The 25,065-nt window shown below is 37.9% G+C and overlaps 1 protein-coding gene across 2 annotated transcripts in view; it reads left to right on the top strand.

Moving 5' to 3' along the window:
* LOC150084414 (regulating synaptic membrane exocytosis protein 2-like) overlaps window positions 1-25,065 on the top strand; it is a 547,165-nt gene that overhangs the window by 401,215 nt on the left and 120,885 nt on the right. For both annotated transcript variants that reach the window (XM_090376052.1, XM_090376053.1), the window contains exon 12: window positions 538-679. In XM_090376052.1, coding sequence (XP_090232178.1) covers window positions 538-679 — 142 coding nt within the window. The remainder of the gene's footprint in view (window positions 1-537; window positions 680-25,065) is intronic.

Consider the following 25,065-nt stretch of genomic DNA (forward strand, 5'->3'; position numbering starts at 1 on the left):
GAGACATGCAATTAATCATGTTGCATGTCTCATATTTTCTGCGAAGTAATATTCAATTTTATTTCTTTCGCATTAGTTAGGAGCTCAGAGTCACACAACCCAATATTCTTACTACTAACAAAAAGGAATGCGGAGTATTTGATTACAAAATAATACTTCAAAAGTGGAGGCAAGATAGAAAACTGGTACAACTAATACCGATCTCTAAGAGAAAGATTGGAAATTCTCTTAACGGATCGTAGGATGTTTATTATTTCAAAAGTCTGTGATGATATTCGAAAAGTTAGCCATGATGAAAATTTACAGATGTACAGAATCATCAAGTATCTGAACGAACTCATTCAATCCCACTATCAATGCGCATGAAAATCAATTATTAACACTGCATTTTTAAGAGCTGTTTTGTTGTCATGAAGAAATAACGCTATGAATATGCTAACTGGCATATTAGCCATTGAGCACAGAAAATACGGCTAAAAATAATGTCATTTGGTATAGCCTTTTGTAATCTTTTTTTTTTTTTTTTTGTCTCCATAGAGAAGACAAAACATGTACTATGATACCGAAGCCACCAGCAGTGTTACCTCGACTGATCACCTTTCTCCGCCTTCCACCACATCAAGGCTATCAGACAGTGAGTTGTCAGAACTAGATTATGACGACGGTGTTCTGGCAAGGGGTAAGTTTGTATTGTTTTGTCTCATATAAATTTTACAGAGCAACTATATTTAACCATGATTGCTATAGTACAGCCTAACTCGCATATATCTCCTCTTCCCCATGAGTGACATTCTCGTCACAACAATAATAGGCATTCCTCAAGTTGTAATCTCCAGTACTTTATTTTCAGCATCTCTACAACTATTCCTGCAAGCAAATTCCGATGATTTAAAGCTGTTTATTATTTCAAAAGCCTGTGATAATATTCGAAAAGTTAGTGATGATAAAAATTTACAGATGTACAGAATCATCAAGTATCTGAAAGAACTCACTCAATCTCACTATCAATGCACACGAAACTGTTCAGTTAACTTATTCCTTACAAAAACAACCAAACTATACAGAAATTAAACTTGCAGATGCCTCAATTCCAAATATCTATGCCCACAAAAACTTAACAGTAGTTTTGACAAAATTCTTTAATTTAATTCCCACTATTTAGATATTGCTCACAAAATTCAAAACACAAAATGGCGGATCAAACAGGAAACAGCAGCGATCCAAGATAAAAAAAAAAATCAGCCATAAATCATATTGAAAATATGCAACTTGCCTATACTGTACTGTTGTATGCTTTCAAAATCTGGTATGAAGCCCTTCAAGTAACCGTAAAGAAATTCCTTGCCCTAGAGTACTGGGTTCTAAGATGGCTCAATAGCAAACTTGGTTTTCCCCCATACAATACCCAGACAACAGCTTTATAAAAACTTAAACACGAAACCTCTGCAACAAATCATCACTGTTGTTCCGTTTGAGAGGTTTCGAGAGTGGAGTCTGTGAGACTGAGAATTTCCTTCTCAGTCTCACAGACTCCACGACGATTGAGCAAATATAATTAGCTATTCTATCAATAAAACCATGTCTTGGGATATTTAGACTAAATTGTCAAATATCGTATTCGATCAGAACCCACGATAATTAAGCAAGAGGAAAGACAAACCCATGAGTGTACGGAACGAATACAAATGCTCCAGCTTTCAGTGGAAATTTCTCCTGTCCCTCAATTGCGGACACATGCTGCCGTGCGTCCGACCAGGGAGAAGGCGAAATCAGAATTATTTAGGAGGAAATGTGAAAGAGCCAATGAGAAGGCAAGGATTGCCATAACCACCAGAAACTTCCATTCGCTTTTAATGGGGATTAATAACGTGGGTGGAAGGGACAGTAAGATATTTGGTTCCCATGTCAACAACAGCAGATAAAAGGGTGTTTATGGTCATAGCGAAGCCCACATGCTCACATGGGACCATTAAAAAAATGGTCACATCGGAGGAAAGATGCCTTCTTGGGTCACTTCGTGGCCATGACATAAGCTCAAATAACCAAAAGAACAGTTTCTTCCATATTTACAACTTCTTTTATTATCATTCGCAGGACATGAATAATCCTTTTATTTTAGCATAGCCAATGAAAAGAGAATCTTTTGGGGAAAAGTAGAGCAAAAGGCGCGAGGTATATAAGAGTATTGGGGGCCCAAAAAGGGGCAGATGGGCTTTTCACAGTTGAACAGATAGTCGGCAAGTCAGTGGAGCAGTTAGAGACAAGGGCAAGATCAGGGAGGAGCAGTGAGAGAGAGAAGAAGAAGAGCGACCACCAGAGATAAAAGATCCAAAAACGACAGAGGACCCCACCCAGATTTCGCTGGAGAGAAGGAGGCCATATACCTGAATTTCAGGAGCAGTGATTTAACTGGTAAGCCATTATTTTATTCGTGTGAATGTGAAGCTTGAAAAACAAAACTAACCGATAACATTTTCAATGCTTCTTTCCTAATTCTCATGAACTACATGCTAACACAATATAGGTTAAATGACTATAATGCTTTCATAAGTACCCGAAAATACCCCTAGAAAGTCGACTGCCCACAAAGTATTGGCGCCTCCGTAGCCAGGTGGGAAGGAGCAACAGTGCGTAGCACACGCTTCTTGATTAGACTGGGGTTCGAGCCCGTCACCACCAAATGCGGAAGATGCGGAGAGGTCAGGGAATGACCACAGCATATCCCAGAGCAATATGGCCTTAGTTGCTAATGCTCCTAAAAACCAAATAACTAACTAACTAGCCCACAAAGTGCAGTATAATCAAGTATGATCAAGCGCTGGTTTTCGAACGATGATGAAGAAAGGATTGAGAGATAACAGGGCATAAAATTTAGCCACCCCCATGTTCCTTTTGACCTTAAAATATGTAATATACAAAAAGTGTTTATGAGCACTATGGACATTTGGCCTAGAACAATCTAGTGTATGACAAAAGGTGAGAATTCAAGAGTTTGTTTTATAAGATGGGACCCAGAATTTCTATGAAGGGCTAAATGTACTATTTTACTACTTTACTCACACCTTTGATATTATTGTATGGAATCGACACATGTATATCACAATTTATACAAATCACCCACACAGAATGCAAGTGTTGTGTACCTGTTTTCATTATAATAAATGTTATGTGTTACACTACAACTCATTCTCTCTGCCCATATTCTAATACACCAGCATAAACAAGTACAAACCAGGAGGGGTTATTGTGGGAGATCAGGTGACACACTGTGATCATTCAATCTTTTATCACAATGCCATTCCAATGCCGCAGTTCAAGAGGCTATAAAGCCCCTGAAGACTGAGAGCATGGATTTGTCCTAAGAGATTGCAAGTTAGAGCAACTAGACGAAAAAGGGTGTCTCGATGAAGGAAGGAGGTGGAAACAAGATAGCACCGTGAAGCAAGCAACCAAGCCCCAACAATATTGTGCCACACTTACAGAGGTGCACCCACAAGATGGTCCAGTGACCAGGATGAAATATAACCGAAGCAAAACAAAGATTAAAATGCTAAATACGGGATCAGAAGATGGTTTCCATCATCCAAGATAGAACAAAGGTTTGAAGTGCAGAATGCAGAAATAAATAAAATAATGATTGCTGGTGTCATTGGAATGTTGGCAGAATGAAATACTATATTATTTCCACATTCCCTACATTCAATACACTGCATTGTTAGTATTCTCATTGCTTGAGTATGCACAGCAAGAAGTAGCAATTTTTTCTCATAAACCTAGTAGCACAGTCTAGGCACCTTTGGCCAAAATATAAAGAGTAGGTAAATTTAGGTTGCTGCTTATTGCTAGCATAAGTATTTTATATTATGTCTTTAATTGTTGTTAATGTGAATATGTATCTTTTGAGAACTTCAAAAGGTAAGCCTATTGTGTGAAAATGTTACTATTATAGTTTAAAATACTTGTCTTTATGTATTGAAATATACAAGCGGTCTATTTTAGTGGGAAGCACTATACTTTAGATTCAGGATTATCGTTTGTACAAATAACAGTAAAATTAAATATTACACAGAACATGGAGGGCCAAAATATAGATGGCGCAAGTTTAGCCATATTTGAGGTATTGTGTCCAACTCAATCGGAGCCACCTCAAGAACAAGTAGGAGTTCACCCGGCTTTGATCGCAGGTTACCTAAACCTAATACCAATCTATCTAGGCAAAGATGATGAAGGATCCTCTATATCCTTGTTTTTCAAATCTGTTGAAGAAATATCTGAAATTGCAAATTGGTCAGATCGTGAAAAATTAGCAGTAATTCAGTCTAGACTCAGAGGGATAGCAGCAGAATGTTTTTCACATTCGCTTGAGTTAAGGGCAGAGAAAAATTATGAACGCTTTAAAGAAGCCTTTGTTAAACGCTTTGAGTGACCAAACCTTCTAATTTCATAGTCACAACAGTTTAGCACAGCTAAACAGTAGGCAGGAGAAGTTGTAATACAATTTGGGACGTCTTAGAAATTTGTGCAGGGCTTTGTTTATAACTGAGAATGAAACACAAGAAGTGTCAGTATTAAGAGATCAAACTTTATTGGCCCAGTTTATAAATGGGTTAAAACGAAATTAAAAAGATATTAGTTTTGAGCCAGAATCCAACTACCTTTCAACAGGCTCTAGAGGTGGCGATAAGAGAGGAGAAAATTGAGAAGTTAACACATGCAAAGCAACATGTTACTATTAAGTTGGCAGATAGTACCCAAAGCCAATGTGAACAGACGGTGCCTCCCATGCAGGAGCAAATATTTTCCTTACAGCGGTCTCTCGATCGTTTGTCAACTAACAATGTTAATTTGAATGCTTTAGAAACGCACTTGTCTTCTCTTGATAGCAAATTTCAAAATTATGCAGTGGGAATAGATCAGCAACTACAAGAAATAAGACAGGATCAACGCAAACTTTACTCGTTCTGCTTGCTACTGCCCAAAGTTAGTCAACACACAGCTGGTAGACCAATATTGGGAAGCGCTCCACAGAGAGAAAGCTATAGCAGGCAGGGAGAGTCGTAGTCAGATAATATCACATGACCTTGGTCACAGCAAGGGGAAAGCGTCGTTTCAGAGACTGGAAAGCAGGGAAGGGAACAATTATTTGGCAGGGAGACAGCGCACTTTTGTGCCGAGGAGAGGTCACTTTTATCAGCAGAGAACAGCGGGTAGAAACATGTACACTCCCTCTCCAACAGTTGGGTGGTATTTTTATAGTAGACTCAATAATTGTGTTCCAGCCAGAGTAAATGCAAATACTTTCAACACAAACCTAGGGAAGCATTACAGAGTAGAAATGAAGAATTTAGACAACCTATGGGTGCAAACCTGAGACAAGTAAATCACATAGGAATCTCTTCACATTGGCACATTAGGGATAGGTTAAGCTGACAACAGAGGTCTTTTCAAAAAGGCATAAGAGGCAATAGGGCAGAACATATGGTGTACACCGCAGATAATGACACAGACTTACCACTGGTAGAAGGGTTAATACAAGGAATAAAAACAAGGTTTCTTGTTTATAGTGGAGCATCAGTCACCCTCATTGGCCAGAGATTTTCAACAAAATGAAACAACAGATATTTAAAACAGAAGCCTCCCGATATTACTGTGTGGGATCGCTGGCAATATTGTGCCTTTAAACACAAAAATTACTGTAGAGTTAACTTTGGATGGGAAATCTTCACAGTTGATGCTTTTGTGGCCCTAGATAGGCTAAGTCCGTGATACGAACTAATTTTGGGCTGTGATGTTTTACAGAAATTTTCATTCATACTAGATGCAGGGAAAATAATTTTGAAATCAGTACCACTTGGGATTTGTATAAGAGAAATAGGGGTGAGAGAATGGATTATGGGTGACCAAAAGGCCTGTGTTGGAAAATTGACTTCAAAACACATTATTCCACCCAACACAAACGGTCTTGACGGTTCAATGTGCAAACACATTCCATCCAGGACAGTTGGTTCTTGTTGAGCCCAATTATAATTTTGTGAGTAATGAATTAGCAGTTGGAAACTCTTTAGACAAATTGTCCAAAGACAGCAAGGTTGCTATTTTGATAGCCAACACATCGTCTGAGCCTTTACAGCTCACAGTGGGAAAATGGCATTAGCAAAAATTGAACGTATTAATATTCACAAGATTAATTTTGCAGGTGAACAAAGGGGGGGGGGAGTTGAAAAGTCATTTCCAGTGACAATTGAAGATTTCGATCTGGATCATTTGACTGTTAATGAACGGCAAAAACTGCTTAAACTATTAGATAAATACAAAGATGTTTTGCCAAATCATCTTGCCAATTGGGTTGTTCCACCATAGGGCAACATAGAGTAAAATTACAAGACAGTGTCCCAATGAAATGGCTTATCGCACTCCCTATGCCTTAAGATCTCAGGTGGAAGATCAGATCAGTGAACTCTTGAACGCTAATTAAATTGCACCTAGTTTCTCACCTTTTAGCATTAGCATTAGCATTAGTAGAGGCATTTGATGCAAGAAAGCAAGCTTATGCAGCATCAGCCAAAAAAAAAAAAAAAAAAAACCACTTCCACTTCACCCCTCTGTTCGTTCAAAATACCTGTCCAGCTGAGCCTTAAACTTATTTAGGCTATCAACCTCCACCACAAGGGATGGAAGTCTGTTCCACCAACCAACCACCCGCTGGCTAAAGGCAAATTTCCGCACGTCTATCCTACATCTGTCTTTCCTCAATTTGAATTTATGCCCTCTCAGGTGATTTTTCTGAGCTAGAGGAAGAATCCCATCAGCATTGAGCATGCTTAAACCATTCAAGGCTTTATACACCTCTATCAGATCACCTCGCTGGTGCCTAGTCTCCAGACACTGTAATTTGCAAAACTTAAGCCTTTCTTCGTAAGAGCACCCCTTTGTTCCATTCACTAATCTTGTTGCCCTTCTCTGTACTCGTTCCAGCAGCTCTACATCCTTCTTGAAATGAGGCCTCCAGACCTGTATACAGTACTCTATTCAGCTCCCATAGTAATGGTGAAGAAACGGGATGGCTCGCTACGTTTTTGTGTTGTCTTCCGTAAGCTTAACGCCAAACTGTGGCAGATAACTTTCCAATCCATCAGATAACTGAAATTTTGGACATTCTGGGGAAACCTCGTTATTATTTCACTTTGGATCTTCAGTCTGGGTTCTGGCAGATTCCTGTCCACCATGCAGAGACACAAAACAGCTTTTACAACTGGCCAAGCCTTTGACGAATTCAGAAGATTACCATTCTGCCTAAAAAATAGTCCCACAACATTCGTGAGGGCCATGTCTATTGTCCTTCAAGACCTAGGAAAAGAATCCATCTTTTGCTACCTGGATGATATCGTTATCGCAATCGCCAACCTTAAAACCCACATGTCAAGATTACAGACTGTCTTCCAATGCTTGAGACAATATGATCTTAAGCTGAAGCCATCCAAATGTAAATTCCTGATGCAGGAGATAACTTATCTTGGACATCGAGTCAGTTCAGGCGGAATTCTTCAGGATCCTGAGAATGTGCCGGCCATTAAAAATTGCTTGCACCTAGGACAGTTAAACAAGTAAGAAGATTCTTAGGGATGACTGGATTTTACAGAAAGTTTTTATTAAGGACTATGCAGAAATATCTCGTCCATTAACTAACCTCACAAAGAAAGATACACCTTTTGTCTGGAATGAAGTGACAGTCAGCGTTTGAAAAACTGAAAACAGCATTGATATCAGAAGAACCGTTATTAATTTATCCAGACTTCTCTCAGATTTTCTATCTGAGTACGGAAGCTTCTCAGTATGCAATTTCGGCGATTCTGGAACAGCAATCACAAGATGACTCCAGGCAGCCAATTGCTAAAACAGGCTAAGAAGTCATATAGCACTGTGGAAAAAGAGAGGTTGGCTGTTGGTATTCGATCTCACAGTTCAGAGCTTACTTATATGCAAGGAAGTTGGTCATAATTTCAGACAACACAGCATTGAAATATCTACTGCAGTTAAAGAACCCAACACCTCGATTAACTTGATGGAATTTGATGCTGCAAGGGTACAATTTTTCAGTGGAGTACCAGCTGGGTCGTCTACACACAAATGCAGATTTCTTATCTCAGCCAGTGTTAGAGGAGGAGTCTAAGCCTAAACAGTTAAACAAGTGAGAAGATTCTTAGGGATGACTGGATTTTACAGAAAGTTTATTAAGGACTATGTAGAAATATCTCATGCATTACGTAACCTCACGAAGAAAGATACACCTTTGTATCTTTCTTCATGTTATAAATTACTGGAATACGTTGCCTATGTGGGTGGTAGAGGCTGACAGTTTGGGGAAATTCAAAGGTCATCTGGACAGTACCTTTGGGTCAGGGAAGTGCATAGGATGATAGGTTTAATTTCCTTTTCTTTTATAAATTATTATTATTATTTATTTATTTATTATTTTTTTATCATTGTTTTATTTGGTTTTTTTTTGGCTGGTGCAGCATAAGCCATAGGCTTTCTTGCACCATGCGGCCATTATTAATACTAATACTAAGTCACGCAGGAGAGAAATGTTACAAAGACAGTTGCACCATTATAAACTGAAATAGCCCTAGAAGCATTAGTGATGCCAAATAATGCCACTAATGATCTGATGAGATCACTACAGAGGGAAGATGAAAAATTAAATCCTTTAATTACACAACTGGTAGATAATACTCAATCTTCAGTGAAGATTCCTGATTCATACTATTTGAACGATGGAATACTATCTCATTACACTCTTCCTGATGCAAGATCTACTAGAGAAGGGCCTCTAGAACAATTAGTTGTGCCACATGCACTAAAATTCGAATTTATGGGTGCATATCATGATCTCCCTCAGAGTGGTCATCTAGCATTTGACAAAACATTACAAAGAATTAGGAAAGATTTCTGTTGGGTGAATATGTATGGTGATATTAAAAATTATGTGGACACCTGTGCTTCATGTTTGCAGAGAAGGGGATATAACCCTAAAGCAAAGGCAAACCTGATGCACATTCCTGCTGAGTCAAACTTCGTACAGAGTATGGACATTCTTGGACCATTAGCCACCAGTTTAGATGGGGATAAATACCTTCTAGTAGTGATGGATTGCTTCAGGAGGTATGCAGAAGTGAGACCCTTGAAGACACAAAAAGCTGAAGAGGTAGATAAATGCAGTTTATAAACAAAATTGATAAACTGCATTTATCAATTTTGTTGTGACAAGACATGGAATTCCACAAGTACTATTAACAGACCGAGGTAGCAATTTTTGCAGTCAGCTTCTTAAAAATATTTATGAAAGCCTTGGAATTAAGAAGCTTCAAACAACTGATTTCATCCACAATGTAATGCCAAAGTGGAACATCTAAATAAGACACTGGCAGCATTACTGTCACATGTGGTCAACACCGCACAGTCAGATGCATATTTGTGTACCACTAGCAGTCGCAGCTTATCATCACTCTGCTGTTCACTTGTCTACACAGGAAACACCTAATTACTTGTTATATGGCAGAGATTTGGTCCTACCTCAACATATTTGGATGTCTCAAATTCAACTGACTTATGCGTCCTTAGAACATTACTCAGACAACTGGTAGTAAGAATGCAATGTACATATGACATAGTTGAACACCTTCAAGAAGCAGTGGAAAGTCAAGAGCATTACCATTCCAAAAGCTGTAGATAAGCAAATTAGGGTAGGCAGCGTTGTATACTTGTATACACCAAAAGTTAGACCAGGTCAAGCACATAAGCTGGCATGTCAAAGTACTGGACCTTATAGAGTGATAGCTCAAACATCTATAAATTTTTGAATTCAAAATATCTATTGGCCCAGAGATAAACAGTTGGTTCGTGTAGATCGTAGACCATTTCTGGAACTACGCCTAGAAGCCGATACACCCCAAGATTCAACCTTGGAACACACTAAGCCGAAAGAGATATATATATATGAGGAAGAAGAAACCGAGGAGGAGCAATGGGATGAATCTATGGATACTTCATTTATGATCCCGAGTCTTCCTATTTCCATACCATTAGAATATTTACCAAACAGGGGACAAAAATTGCAGTCAGAAGTAAAACAGGATGAGCAGATAGACTTACAAGATAGAAGAGAGAAAGGTCGATCATAGGCAACACATCATTATAATCTGCATAGCCGAAGTCAGGAGCTGCTTACGCCCCAGTCGGCAATTGCTTTAAATGCTGCAGAGGTCACGCAAATACCTGAAGAGGAGACTTTGCCTGAACCTGCTGCTGGTGGATCATATAGTGAAGCACAGTCTTCACCTTCGCAAACTTACGCAGAGGAAGGGGCAGAAACACCAACTCCTCATTCTGATAACCTCGGATTATTGGAACGATTTGTGGGTTGGGGTCACGGCTCCTGACAACGAACAAACGCAGCAGGAGACCTCAGAACAGAATTTAGCTAATGTTGGATATGATCTTGTTTTAAGGCTAACTGATGCATTAAAATAAGTTTTTGATTGATACCCAAGAGTAACTGTTTTCCTGTTGTTGTGTTTTGCCCACATAGGTGCTGGACACAGCAAAGAGTTTCAAAATGAAGAATAAATTGACAAGTTCGCTCCTAATCATGATGTATTTGATATGGGACAGCTCTGCTCATGCTAATGTAGAGATTTGCAGAGAAGCATAGAACATATAAGTGTGAAACACTGAGCCCTACACCAGCAATACTGGAAGTGATCCCAGTTGATAGCTGTATTAGGAATAATTGTCATGATTGTGGGAAGTAGTGGGAATCCATGCTCCTTCTACCTAACAATACTTTGGTACGGCCTAAGCATTTCATTTTGAAACAGGCACTGAGAGGGAATGGTACTTCAATTATGTACCAGTGTAAGAGAGGAAATGAGCCTTGCGAGTGCGCAAAGAGTAAATGTAAAGGAAGTTTAGAATATCACTTTGGAGCAGAATATGATCAGTTCTCCTCTTGCACATGCCAAAGGCGTGCAGCAGAAACATACTGGTTAGCAGAGATAGAGTCGCAGGTTATAAGAAATCCTCTGATTATCTCTTATAAGATTTACATAGCACCATTGGAGAGAAAAATAAATCATACAGGGAAGACATTTATTATCTGATGAGTTAGCTCATTTTGAAGAACAAGGTTTGAAACTAATTTTTACAGATTCTATTTTTACCTTGTCACACAAGGGCACTTTGATTGTCAAAGTTTGGAGCAGAGAAAATGTATACAGTGAACAACGAACTGCTTCAAGTAAGTGTACCTCAGGAGTTTTTGTTGACTCCTGGTCCCTTGAAGTTTCTGTTTGTTTCACACGAAGGCAAATTGGTACAATGATATGTACACCTAATGGGTCGTGATGAATGTAGAAGATTGTCTTGTATACTGTGTTGGGCCTTAATCAGGAATAGGCACTGCCTTCCTGCATTTGTCATATATTCAGTTTAGATTGTAGTTGGAATAATATTAGCAATGATTATTTGGTATGCCAAGTTTATTTTGAATACATTATTCCAGGCAATTAGAAGTGTGTACATAATGGTAAGAAATGTCTGGAGAATATGCAAGGCAATGTGGAGATTAACAGCACTAGCAGGTCTGATGACTGGAGATGCTGTGAGAGCAACTACTCCCTGAGTAGTTGCTCTCACAGCATCTCAATCATCCCTGACTCTTCTAGAGTCAGGGATGATCACGTGCAGGTCAATCAGAGGTCTAAGATAAGAGTAACACCTTTACAGATGTTGGTGATTGTGTCAGCAGCCATGTTATTAGCTGATGCCGCTTGTACTAACCACCAGATTTTGAAAGCAGAAGTGGAAGAATGCGAGGCAGATTTGTCTCAACCATTTAAGATCTATACAAAAGCGCGAGTCACTCTTATGAACTACAAACAGTGCCTCTGGTTTGTCTCAGACACTCAGCAGACACTCTTTCAACTACTGTTAACTTTTAAGCAAGTACGCTGCCAATGGCAAACAAAACGTGTCTACCACACTTTTCCTACTGAATTACATTTGATCAGCCAAGTAGCATGCCCACAGACTGCATACTGTTTATGGGGCCTCATTGTTATTCTGTATATAAATTTCAGGCCTTAAAGAAGGAATCATTAAGTTGTCCAGGCATAACAAATTGTATCACTGGAGACAGTGGTGCCAATTGTCATATAATTGATAGTCAACCCTGTCTACACTATCGGGCATGGTTAGTTCCAGATTTCACTAGGGTATATGAGGTGAGAAAGATTGAAGGAATGATTTGTCAATATATACTGGAAGTGCAATCACAATCTAATGAGACTGCAGAAACAATATTGCTGAAAAATTTTGCCATCACTAAAGGCAATATAGAAATTCAAGTTGTGGGTGCTTTTAATCAACCTACCGATATACTCGATCATCACCTAATTTTGCAAGTCGGACAGAACACCAAAGCCTACTTAGACCAAGCTGCTTTGCCATCCAGACCGAAATATGCTGAAATTGGAGATGTTCGGTCTAATTTCAGTGTTTCAAAACAATTCATTTTTGATGAAAATATGATTCAATGTCATTTTTATGAAGAAAAAGTTAGTTGTCGCAAGAGCGACTCATATTTTAATTGCATGATATCTGGAAAAATCAATAAGTTACCTAAAACTCAGGCATTCCATCAGTTAGAAATCAAACAGTCTGGACAACTCACATCAAAATTGTTGCAAACCGCGCCATCGGTAGTTGATCTTTCATTCACAGGATATAGCATATTCTTAGAGACACCTACAGTATGTCCTAAATTTGTCAATGAAATAAGTTGGCCGATAGGATGCTTCGCTTTTGATGCGCTGGCAGTTTTGACCATTCAAGCCATGTCAACATGTCTTGCGGGAACGGTGTCTGTAACTTTCAAGGAAATTTCAGTAGCGACAAGATCAGTCAAATTATCTGAACAACCAGCTAAATACACGATTGAATTTAAGACAGACTTGAAATGCCATCAAGAGAGATTGTGTCTCGCAGGCAGGACGATATCCGAATGTCGGGAAATAGAATTTTGTCTAGAAGACCAGACTCTACAAATAGTACATCCAAATTTCTCTCAGATTGCTCAAATTTCTGGATACTCGCCAGGACAAACACCTTGGACAGCTTGGATTCAACAACTATTAGGCGAAGGAATTAACTTCTTGGTTCAAAATACCGTTAATATTCCTGACTATAGTGCTAGCAGGATCTTTTATTATAACTTTGTATGGCATGTTTTCGAAAGTAAAAGAGGAAAGTTTTCTTTCCCCGTCCTTTTTCTGAAAAAAAGAAAAACAATCTTTATCATTGCTATCTCTGTATAGACTTTTTAATTAGGAATGTGGGGATGAAAAGGGGACAGAAATAGGTAAGACCCTCTCAAGCTTTATTTGTTTAAAGAATAAGAGAGAGAGAAGGAAAGCAGTAAAGACATAACATCGGCATGAAAAAAAAAAGGAGAATATCTCTCCTCTTCTTCTGAGAAAAAAAAAGGGACAGAGAAATGACGAATAAGGGTAAAAGAACATTTAAGGAAGTTTCAGAAGTAGCCTCTTTCCTTCTTTTCACAGAGGCAATTTATTCCATTAAAATTAATGATAGCAATTTTGTTATTTATCCACTAGGAAAAGAGAGCAATGTCTAGATGTTTATCTTGTTTTTTCACACTACAAGATAAAAGCAGTTTATCTTTTTCTTACCTTATAACTGGCGAGAGAAGAGCAAGACAATCATAATTAACCAGAATGGATAAAGTTATGGGAATTTAGACAACTTTTCAGATCATAATAGTTACACTATTGTTTCATAATTCAATTTTACACACAGGATTTTTTGTTCTCCAGCCACTAGATAAAGAAGCAGTTGCAGGACAAAACCATTATTTTCCCATGTAGATTGATACCAAATATCACCGCTACAGTGAAATGGATTTTTAAAGGAACGAATATTGATAGTTACTACAGACCACGAGGTCTTCCGGATTTTAAAATTATTGGATCATCTAAAGAAAACGACTATGCATTGCAAATCACTCAGTTACAACTAATGGATGAAGGCGAATATTACTGTCAAGTACAAACTACTGATGCACATCAATACCAATCCAGTATAGCTACATTGACTGTTTACGTAACACCGTTACCACCCATGATTGGGGAAGGTTCTTTTCTGAGTGGAAATGAAGGAGATCAAGCCACTCTCACATGTAAGTCTTTAGCAGGCAAACCACCCGCCATATTACGTTGGATTAGCTTTGATGGAAAAACCGTAGTAAGATTGACACAGTCTAGTCAAGAGTTCTGGCCAGACCAAATTAGAGTAAACACATATTTAAAGTGGATCTTTACTTTTTCTCCAGAACACGATAAGAAAGCAGCCACATGCATAGCTAATCATGTTTCATATCCTCATCCCATGATGATTTCAATAACTATTATAGTAAAGTACAGACCTAGAGTCTCCTTGAGAGCGACTTCGAAAGTTATTAGAGAATTTGATCAATTTAAATTGAGATGTGAAGCCCTTGCAAATCCAGATGTGTTTATTTATCGATGTTTAAAGATAATGAGCAACTAACAAAGGAAGGAAATAGTACTTTGGTAATTAGAAAGGTGCTTCGTGAAGACCATAATAGCAATCATACTTGTATGGTACGAAACGAATTGGGTTCAGCCCAAGCCTCATTTGTAACAGCAGTATCTTATGGTCCTACGCTTCAAACAGCATTAACCGACCTAGCCACGATTGAAGGAAACCCAGTTCTGTTGATATGTAATGTCAAGGGAAATCCTCTACCCATGATAAAATGGTATTTTGCGGACCGGCTCATTCAAAGCAGCATCGTTTCTACTCTATCAATCAGAAAAATGTCATATAAAACGTCAGGTCGTTATACATGTATAGGTGAAATTATAGGATATCCAATAGTGAAAAGTGAAGCATTAGCCTTTGTAAAGGGACCGCCAGAAGGAAGTTGCAGAGTATCTACAGCATATTTGGGAGACACGGTTCAATTGAAGTGCTTTAGACATGTACTACCATTAGGAAATGTATCTTGGAAAGGCCCAGTAAGGAAGGAGTTATTGGAAACACACACAGAGGTGTGGAATCCCAGAGAAACCATTAGTATCCTAACCGTCACTTCGATTCAAGCAGATCAGTTTGGATCTTATTAATGTCATGCATGGAATGCATGGGGTCGGTCAAAGCTAATACTTCAAATTAAAAGAAATTGATCCAAAATTATCCTAGGAATCCCCACAATATTCCTGATCGTAATGACATTAGGAGTAGTGATTTGGAAGTCATGCACTGGAAAAAGTAATAATGCAAGTAACTCAGATACATCATACAATGTATAGCAAGTCTATTATAATGGGAACAGTGACGAAGATAACGTTAGTTACGTAGAATAAGGAAAGAAGACACGAAAAAGATTCTCTTCTGTATATCCTTCGGGACATAAAGCTTTTAAGTTTAGTGTTTACTACAGTTCATGTGTGTCCTACGTCCACTTCTATGTATTGTGATATTAGTACGCATTAAGGGACAAAACAAAAAGAAAAAGGGAAGAATAACAAGTCCCTATCTTCTAGTTTAATCACCTGAAGTCATCAAATGAAAAATAAAATGGTACAGACAATTCAACAAGCTATGGAAGAAAAACCCAGATTATCAGATCTTCAAGAAGATCGATAGTCCGAAAGACTGTTTCCCTGGAGAACTGCAGAACATTTCAGAATTTTATCCTTTCAGATGAAGAAGACCCAGTAAAAATGTTCAAGGTCACCAGAAGAAAACCAACAGTGGATATCGAATTGTAGATGATTGGACAGATGTTCTCAGAATTAATGTTATGTGAATTAGATTAGAATTGTTTAGTGAAATAATAATTTTGTTGATTATCAATGCTTATATAAGTGTTAATTTTAGCTTTAACATATAACCTTTGTATACCATAGAGAACTTAACTGCAATATGTTTGTTTATCTTATGTTTATAATTTCCTAGATGATAAGAACATATACCTGTTTTTTTTTTTTGTTTTTTTTTTATTGTTTCATGCCTACTCCTGGAAAACCCGGAGAACTTTGTGAAAAAAAAATAAGGTTTATGTGCACTTGTGCCAAGATCTTAGAAACTGTGGAAGAAGAAACGTAATATCATACTCGATCGATGAAAAGAAAAGGGAGAAGGAACTTTATGAAGAAATGGAAACGGACTCAATCAGTTTGGTTCCAGCAGTTTTATACCTATTCGAGTGATGATACACATGATCTTCTCAAAAGGAAAGTGGTTTAATAAGACTAAGTTAGCAGATGGTATTACACAAATTGTCAATGAACTTATACATGTGCACAGAAACACATGTTATTGAAGTGTTTATCACCTATGTTATGGAAGTGTTAACCACATATGTTATTTGAGTAATTCATATAATCTAATTGGCTGAGACCTATAGTAGCCTAACACCTTTAGTAGTTTTGTTCTCCACACATTTATGCTATTGTATAATATAGATATTAAGCTAACACTTTGTAAAGGAAAGAAGCATGAGAATATTTTATTTTGACGTCATTACTTCCCACGGCCAGAATCTCCGGATGCGAAACTATTGTCACGGATCCGGCGATTCTTTTAGTGAGAGTGGGGAGAGTGTGAGACTGAGAAATTCTCAGCTCACGACGATCGAGAAAATCTAATTAGCTATTCTATCAATAAAACCATGTCTTGAGATATTTAGGCTAAATTGTCAAAAATCGTATTCGATCAGAACCCACGATAATTAAGCAAGAGAAAAGACAAACCCATGAGTATACGGAACGAATACAAATGCTCCGGCGTTCAGCGGAAATTTCTCTAGTCCCTCAATTGCGGACACATGCTGCCGTGCGTCCGACCGGGGAGAAGGCGAAATCAGAATTATTTAGGAGAAAATGAGAAAGAGCCAATGAGAATGCAAGGATTGCCATAATCGCCAGAAACTTGCATTCGCTTTTAATGGGGACGAATAACGTGGGCGGAAGGGACAGTAAGATTTTTGGTTACCATATCAACAACAGCATATAAAAATATGTTTATGGTCATGGTGAAGCCCACATGCTCACATAGGACCGTGGGACCGTTACCAAAAATGGTCACATCGGAGGAAAGATGCCTTCTTGGGTCACTTCGTGGCCATGACATAAGCTCAAATAACTAAAAGAACAGTTTTCTTCCATATTTACGACTTCCTTTATTACCATTCGCAGGAAGTGAATAATCCTTTTATTTTAGCATAGCCAATGAAAGGAGAATATTTTGGGGAAAAGTAGAGCAAAAGGCGCGAGGTATATAAGAGTATTGGAGGCCTAAAAAGGGGAAGATGGGAGTTGGCTTTTCGCAGTTGAACAGATAGTCGGCAAGTCAGTGGAGCAGTTATAGACAAAGGCAAGTTCAGGAAGGAGCAGAGAGAGAGAAGAGCGACCACCAGAGATAAAAGATCCAGACACTACAGAGGACCCCACCCAGATTTCGCTGGAGAGAAGGAGGCCGCATAACTGAATTTCAGGAGCAGTGATTTAACTGGTAAGCCATTATTTTATGCGTGTAAATGTAAAACTTGAAAAACAAAACCAACCGATAACATTTTCAATGCTTCTTTCCTGATTCTCATGAACTACATGCTAAATTGTAGGTTAAACAATATAGGTTAAACGACTATAATGCTTTCATAAGTACCCGAAAACAATATAGGTTAAACACAATATAGGTTAAACGACTATAATGGTTTCATAAGTACCAGAAAATACCGCTAGAAAGTCGAATTCCTACAAAGTGCAGTATAATCAAGTATGATCAAGCGCTGGTTTTCGAACGATGATGGAGAAAGGATTGAGAGATAACAGGGCATAAAATTTAGCCACCCCCACGTTCCTTTTGACCTTAAAATATGTAAAATACAAAAAGTGTTTATGGGCATTATGGACATTTGGCCTAGAACAATCTAGTGTACGACAAAAGGTAAGAATTGAAGAGTTTATTTTATAAGATGGAACCCAGAATTTCTATGAAGGGCTAAATGTACTATTTTACTACTTTACTCACACCTGTGATATTATTGTATGGAATTGACACATGTATGTCACAATTTATACAAATTACCCACACAGAATTCAAGTGTTGTGTACCTGTTTTCTTCGTTATAATAAATGTTGTTATGTGTTACACTACGTCTCATTCTCTCTGCCCATATTCTAATACACCAGCATAAACAAGTACAAACCAGGAGGAGCTATTGCGGGAGAAGGGGTGACACACTGTGATCATTCGATCTTTTATCACAACGCCATTCCAACGCCGCAGTTCCAGAGGTTATAAAGCTCCTGAGGACCGAGGGCACGGATTGTCCTAAGAAACTGTAAGTTAGAGTGACTAGACGAAAAAGGGCGATGCCCCAAAGGAAGTAAGCGGAAACAAGATGGCACCGTGAAGCAAGAAAGCCCAAAAAAGATGGTGCCACACTTACTGGGGTGGGCCCACAAGTCATGCTTCTTGCAAAATTGATAACTTCTGCAAAGCAAATATACAAATGTTTGTGAAAGCATCCCTTCACAACATTTATTGCCAAAGAGTTCTCAACTCTCAAACCTACAGGAGCAAGATTCAGGTATAAAGAAATACAAACAGCAGCCAACTTTAAACCAAGTAATTAGCACTAAATGCCTAATGTATAATAGTGCAATTGTCTTATTTTGTTAATATATAAATATAATTCATATTGTTTTATGTATTATCTGCCCTAGCCCAGCCCAAGGTCTTGCTGTAATATGGACACACACAAATTTGTAAAGCACAAATTTCTGATTTGAAAGTCCTTTAAAAGTTAATTTATAAATAATAATAGCATAAGTACAGCAGATTGCAGTTGTTTATAAAAAAGGATCTACTTGTATAACATATAAAATGAAGCGCATAAATTTGGTTACAACTGAAATATTTCTTAAAATAACTTGGACTCTTAAGTATTCAAGTATTAAAATGCCATTCACAGCATTTTAATTTAGAACAGAGGAAATAAAATAGTAAATAATCAATATACATAGCAATATTTAAATAAATGTAAGAGCAACTCCATACATCTTCAACTACACTTGTTTATAGTGATTTCAATCTCAGTTCAAAACTAGCTTAGCTCTAATACAATATCACTTCTAAATACACCACAAAGGAGGTGTCAATCATTAATAGCACCCTTACTAGCGTTATGATTCCATGGATGCCAGATGAAGGAACTCCAGACACCACAGCTACTCGTGACAGTAAAAAAATAAAATAAACTGTTACTAATCTCCACAAGACAAACATCACAAGACGTCTTTTGAGACTCAACCAAAGGAACTTTTTACCTTAAAGTTTTCTTAAAATGTTTATTAACTCATACATATTGTTATAAATGTGGACATAAGTCACTCATCGCAGTGCAATATTACTCATCACATCCCGAATGTTCGGGACCAGAAATTAAATTAATAATTGTAATTGTAAATAAATTAATAAATGAAATTCAACATTACATATTACTGTACAGTACATATAGAGATAAAATTAAGCGTGAAACTAAATTTGTGATCCTTTTATATCCCACAAACTGGAATAACGAGTATGTAAATAAAAATTATGTAAATATCTTTCCGATTAAGCATACATGTTGCCATGTAACATAAGAATCATGTGTCTTGCGCATGTAACCTGCTTTAACCTTAGAATGTAAATATCACCCCCCCCCCCCAACAACCTTATCGCTGTCCAGTGGGTGGCTCATGAAAAAAACCAACACAGAGAGACATTGAAATAAGCCCTCCGTCCTCTCCACACCCTTTAGTAGCTCTCAGAACAACCTGGTTTCGTCGTGGCAGGGACTTAACGAGGTGTCCAAAGCGTGACACAGGAATGCTGGCCCATGTTTCCTCAACACACAGTTATTGCATATTTAATAGTTGTAGGTCTCTATTTCGAAGCACTTATTGCACGGAATCCCACAAGTGTTCATTTGGATTGAGCTTTGATCACTGAGGCCATCGCACGGCTGAATAGACTCTTGTTCTAGGACCTCTACAATTCTGGCCTTGTCATCTGGTGCAATATATCTTGTAAGAAGAATCAAATCGCAAATGGACAAAGTGTAGGGATGATAGGAAGCACCGGATCAGAAATGATTTATAGATAACTTGTGGCACCGAAATGTTGCTGCGCTAGTTCCAACGGGCCCAGACGCAATGTGCGTTCTGAAATGCCTCTTTGGTTGCCACTGTTGAAAGGGATTGTTATTTGTCTGTCTTTAGTTTTTCTGTTACCCTGAACAAGGGTTGTTAGTCTTTGTTCGTCTCTCTCATCAATGACCTCTTTCCAACCATAGGATCGCTGTTAGCTGCACATTATTCGGCTATTGAACCTTGATACAACCGTCGGACATCAGAGTCCCAGCAGGGCTGCAGTTTCCGAAAAATTTTACTGACTCATCTGACGCCAACTATACCACCATATTTAAAGTCATTGAAATCTTTACTCCTGACCATTCTGCAATATAAAGCAGGTGGACAGAATTCGCAGATATTTGCCCATTTGATTTGTAATGCATGATACAAACAGGCGATGCTGTTGGTCAATGATGCATTTCGCTAAAAAGATAAGCGTATCTAATGAAACAGCCCAAAACTCAATGTAGAGTACTGTCTAATACCAGAGATCTGCTATGTTTCCTCTCGGGTTACTCAGAATTAACCTGGAATCTTTATTTGCCATACCAATACCAAAAGGTCTGACGATTAGCTTTGAAATTATGATTGATTCATCTGAACAGATGATCATCGATGAAAAGAGGATGGCAATCGACGGGAAGGAAACGGCCATCGGTGAGAAGGGAAATTTGGCTTTAAGGCGAAGACTTTGACTGAGAAGCCCTATTCAGTGCGGAGGTAAATCTTGTCATCAAAGTTTATATTTGGCAGGATCTGTATTACTTGACCTTCCTAAAAATTGCTTAGATATTTTAGATGTTCTTCGTCAACTCGCTTAGTCGATGCAAATAGGTTTTGAAGTTTTGTTTAACGAACAAGTAACGCGTATTGAACACAAAAAAAAAAAAAAAAAAAAAAATTTAGAAAGGTAAAAAAGATGAAAAGTTCACTACTCAACGCTTTAGTTTTTTCGCTTCTAGCTGCCAAGTTTAAAAGCATTGCTGTTTACACGACAACAATAATTAGTTGAGCATACAATTCTTTCTCGTACGCATGTGTATATACGCTTCTATGCGTGAATACTGTGTAGTAAGTACGTATATCTACGCCTTCTTCAATGTTTAAACTCTGTGGGGCACGTAAGTATATATCTTTCATGATCATTTATTTATTCGTATAATTTATTTATACACAAATTCTGTAGAAATCTTCAGGTAGGCGTTTTTCCGTAACTCTATTTCCAAGTACTGTACTTGTATTTGTACATTTTTAATAGATGGCGATAAGAACATAGCTTGAAAATTCAGAATAACACATCGTATGTGATAATCTCAGTTGTCCCAATTGGGCATACAAAAGTTGAAATTGAACAAATTCTAGAAAATTCTAATCCATAAACTGATTCTAATTCATAAACTGATGAAACTGAATCATTTAATTTATCACGATTCTTAATCTTGTTAAAATCATGAAAAAATCATTTTATGTTTTTTTATGAATTTTTGAATTCTGATTTAACTTTTCCCCAATCATTTCACTGTGATGCTTGACAATCTTCTCTACATAAGAACACTGCATAAATTACAGAAAACAATTATGTACATAAAACATTTTAATATTTAAAAAAGTTTTTTTTTTGTCAAAACCACAAACACGAAAAGTATAAATAAATAAATAAATAAATAAATTTTCTGTTTATACTCCGGGACGACCAAACGGTCAGAAGAGTTTGAATTATGATTTAACTTTTCCCCAATCATTTCACTGTGATGTTTGACAATCAGAACCGATTCTACTTAGTACCGTGCGTGGGTTGAAGGTTCAGAGAATGAAAGAAGATACTTGTTGACATCAGACTTGAATTTCAGTATACAGTATATCAATATTTTATTGAAGAGAGGTTGTTCGAGAAAACTGAAGTTGAAGGTCAGGAAGAAGATAAATTGGGTTGGATAATAATTGGATTTGGACACATTGCAGCACGTGTTCGAACTGTTTGTTACAGAGGGGGGAGGGAATTACAGAAGTCAATTCAGAAGAACAGCGCTCATGCAAGTATCTACAGAAAAGGCATGCAGCAGAAACAAAATGGCTATGAGACAGGAGTGGAGAATCTTTGTAAGAGATGGATCATCAATTGATCTGAATGCCTGCGTTTGAATGAAGTATAGAAGCCCAAGAAAAATTATAGGGACACAGCGCCAAATTTGGGAACAATATTCCATGGAAAGAGGATTAGAGATTCGCACAGAGTGAATTAGTTTAGCAAAAAACTAATTCCCAGAGAGATGAGAAAACGGAGTTTCTTAATATGGAGAGGAAGGTTTTTTTTTTTTTTCTCTCTGAAAGCACGAAACATGAGGAGTATTAGAATCTACAAATGTATGGTGCATAGTACCGTGCATGGGCTGAAGGTTGAGAAGATGAAAGATGATACTTGTCGACATTAGACATGAATTTCTGTAGATTGTAATTTTAAAGAAATACGTATGAAAGAAGGTTGTTCCAGAAAACGAAACTTGAATGAATAAATGAGGAATAAAATTTCGTTCTGTGAGTTTGAATTTTGCCAGATAAAGGACGTTGATTCAGAAGGACAGTGGCTATGGAAGTATCTGTAGAAAAGGCATGCAGCAGAAACAGAACGTCTATGAGACAGAGTAGAGAGAGAGAGAGAGACTGTTGGAAATGGGTCATTAATTAACCTAACTGTGCACTTTTGAATGGAATATTCAAAAGCGGGCAATAATTCCATGGTAGGGCAGATTTGCGATTTACAGAATGAACAGCTATTTGAAAGAAAGAGAAAATCCAGTTTTTTCGATGCACGGGAAGCAATATTTGTGAAGTGCTTATGCCAAGAGACATTACAAGTCAGGGTAATTTCCAATAGAGATATATAATCTTGCCTAGAAATCAGCGTCATCGAAAATAAAGTTTGGGATAGAAGAATCCTTTTTTTGATATATAACACAAGACTGAGTTTTAGAAGGATTGAAATCAACTACGTTATCTTTACCACACTGGAGAATTACCTGCAGATCAGCATTTAAGGAATTGGTAATGGGTATTAGAGAGAGCTGTTTGCGGAGGGCAAGGATTCTCGATGTGGCAGGTGGAATACAATGTGCTACCATCAGCAAAACTATGGATAGAATTTCCGGTAAATGGAAGGTCATTAATAAAAAAAGAGAGAGAGAGAGAGAGAGAGAAAGTGCAGGAAAGAACTGAACTTTGAGGAAAAACCAGCACCTTCACCCACAGCGAGCAGTCAGAGAGAAAATTGTATACCCAATTATAAAAAGGCAGTTGGCAAACCATAAGATGGCAGCTTATTTAGACCTTTATACCAAACACGATCAAAGGTCTTTGAAATGTCAAGAGCAACTGCTTGAGTTTCACCAAACTTTTATATTGGATTTGTTCATAGGTAGGTAACATAAGCTAGAATATCACCAGTGGATCAGCACTGATGGAATCAATACTGCCCACCGCTGTTCAGGTGGAAGGTTTCTACATAGTTTAAGAGTTGGCGGTTAATTGGGAGGGTTTTGTCACCCTTTTTTTAAGAGCTGTATGGATATTAGCAAATTTACACGCAGAAGAGAAAACATCTTTGGAATAATAAATTGAAAAAAAAATCGACACAGAACAGGAGTAAGTTCAGTAGCACAGGTTTTGAGAACACATGAAGAAATACCATCAGGACCTGGAGCTTTATTAGCTTCGATTTTGTTCAAAATCCTTCTCATATCCTTTTGACGGAAGACCATAGGAGACATTGAACGGAGAGCACTGGGAATGGTAGGAGGTGGTTTACCAAGATCATCCATACAAGAGTTGATAGAAAGGTAGGATGCTAGCAGATCTGCTTTATGTTTGGCTGAAGCGGCAACAGAAACATCTGGTTTTGACAAAGGTTGGAATAGAGATGGGCAAAAGTTGCGGCCAATAGCTATGGCAATAAACCAGAATGCTCTACTGCATTTGGAAAAGTTTTCTACTTTCAGTCTGTTCGAAACCTAGTTTCGGCTGATAAATACAGTAGACTGTCGAAATAACGGCATATTCGAAATAACGGCACATTGAGATCTGATGTACATATATAGAGCAAATATATTTCAGTGCCGAAAAAAAAAAAAAGAAAACGGCAAGTCACGTGATTACTGTATTTGTTTACGATCACTCGGAATGTTAATTCATATACCCATGCGTATTGTGTCTGGAAATTGCGTGTTTTCTGCTCGATTTGCCTGTTTTGCCGTACGAAAAACCCCAGTTTTTGGAGAAAAAACCTTCCTATCTACGTCTGAGCCCCACTAACTCAGCCACGGAATGAAAAAAAGCCTATAAAAGTTCTTCCCGTCATTGACGGGATTCGAACCCGGGCCTTTTCCACCACGTGTGGGGAGGACGGTGACGATACCACTGCGCTACACGCGCAGAGTAAACTTGATACAATAAAGAAAACAGAATGGTGCGGAAGCAGAACTGATATCAGGGTATAATCCGTGATATCAGTACAATAACACAATATAACATTGGGTCGTCAACATATTTATGTTTTTTTTTTATCTGCAGTTAATAAAATTGCATTCTTATCTTAATCTCTCTATTTCTTGTTCGGCCTCATTATTTCTGCATTAAATACATTAAAAATAAAACTTCCTAGATAACGGAAAAATCGAAATAACGGCATCGTGAATCCCCGAAGGTGCACATATTCCACCTGAAAATCCCGGGGGATGTTCAGGTGAAATGCGGAATAAAGGACATCATGCCTACAAGAATAATTTCA

Source organism: Mastigoproctus giganteus, chromosome 6, assembly GCF_048544385.1.
Source record: "Mastigoproctus giganteus isolate SK-2022 chromosome 6, ASM4854438v1, whole genome shotgun sequence".
In the NCBI taxonomy this organism is placed as follows: Eukaryota; Metazoa; Arthropoda; class Arachnida; order Uropygi; family Thelyphonidae; genus Mastigoproctus; species Mastigoproctus giganteus.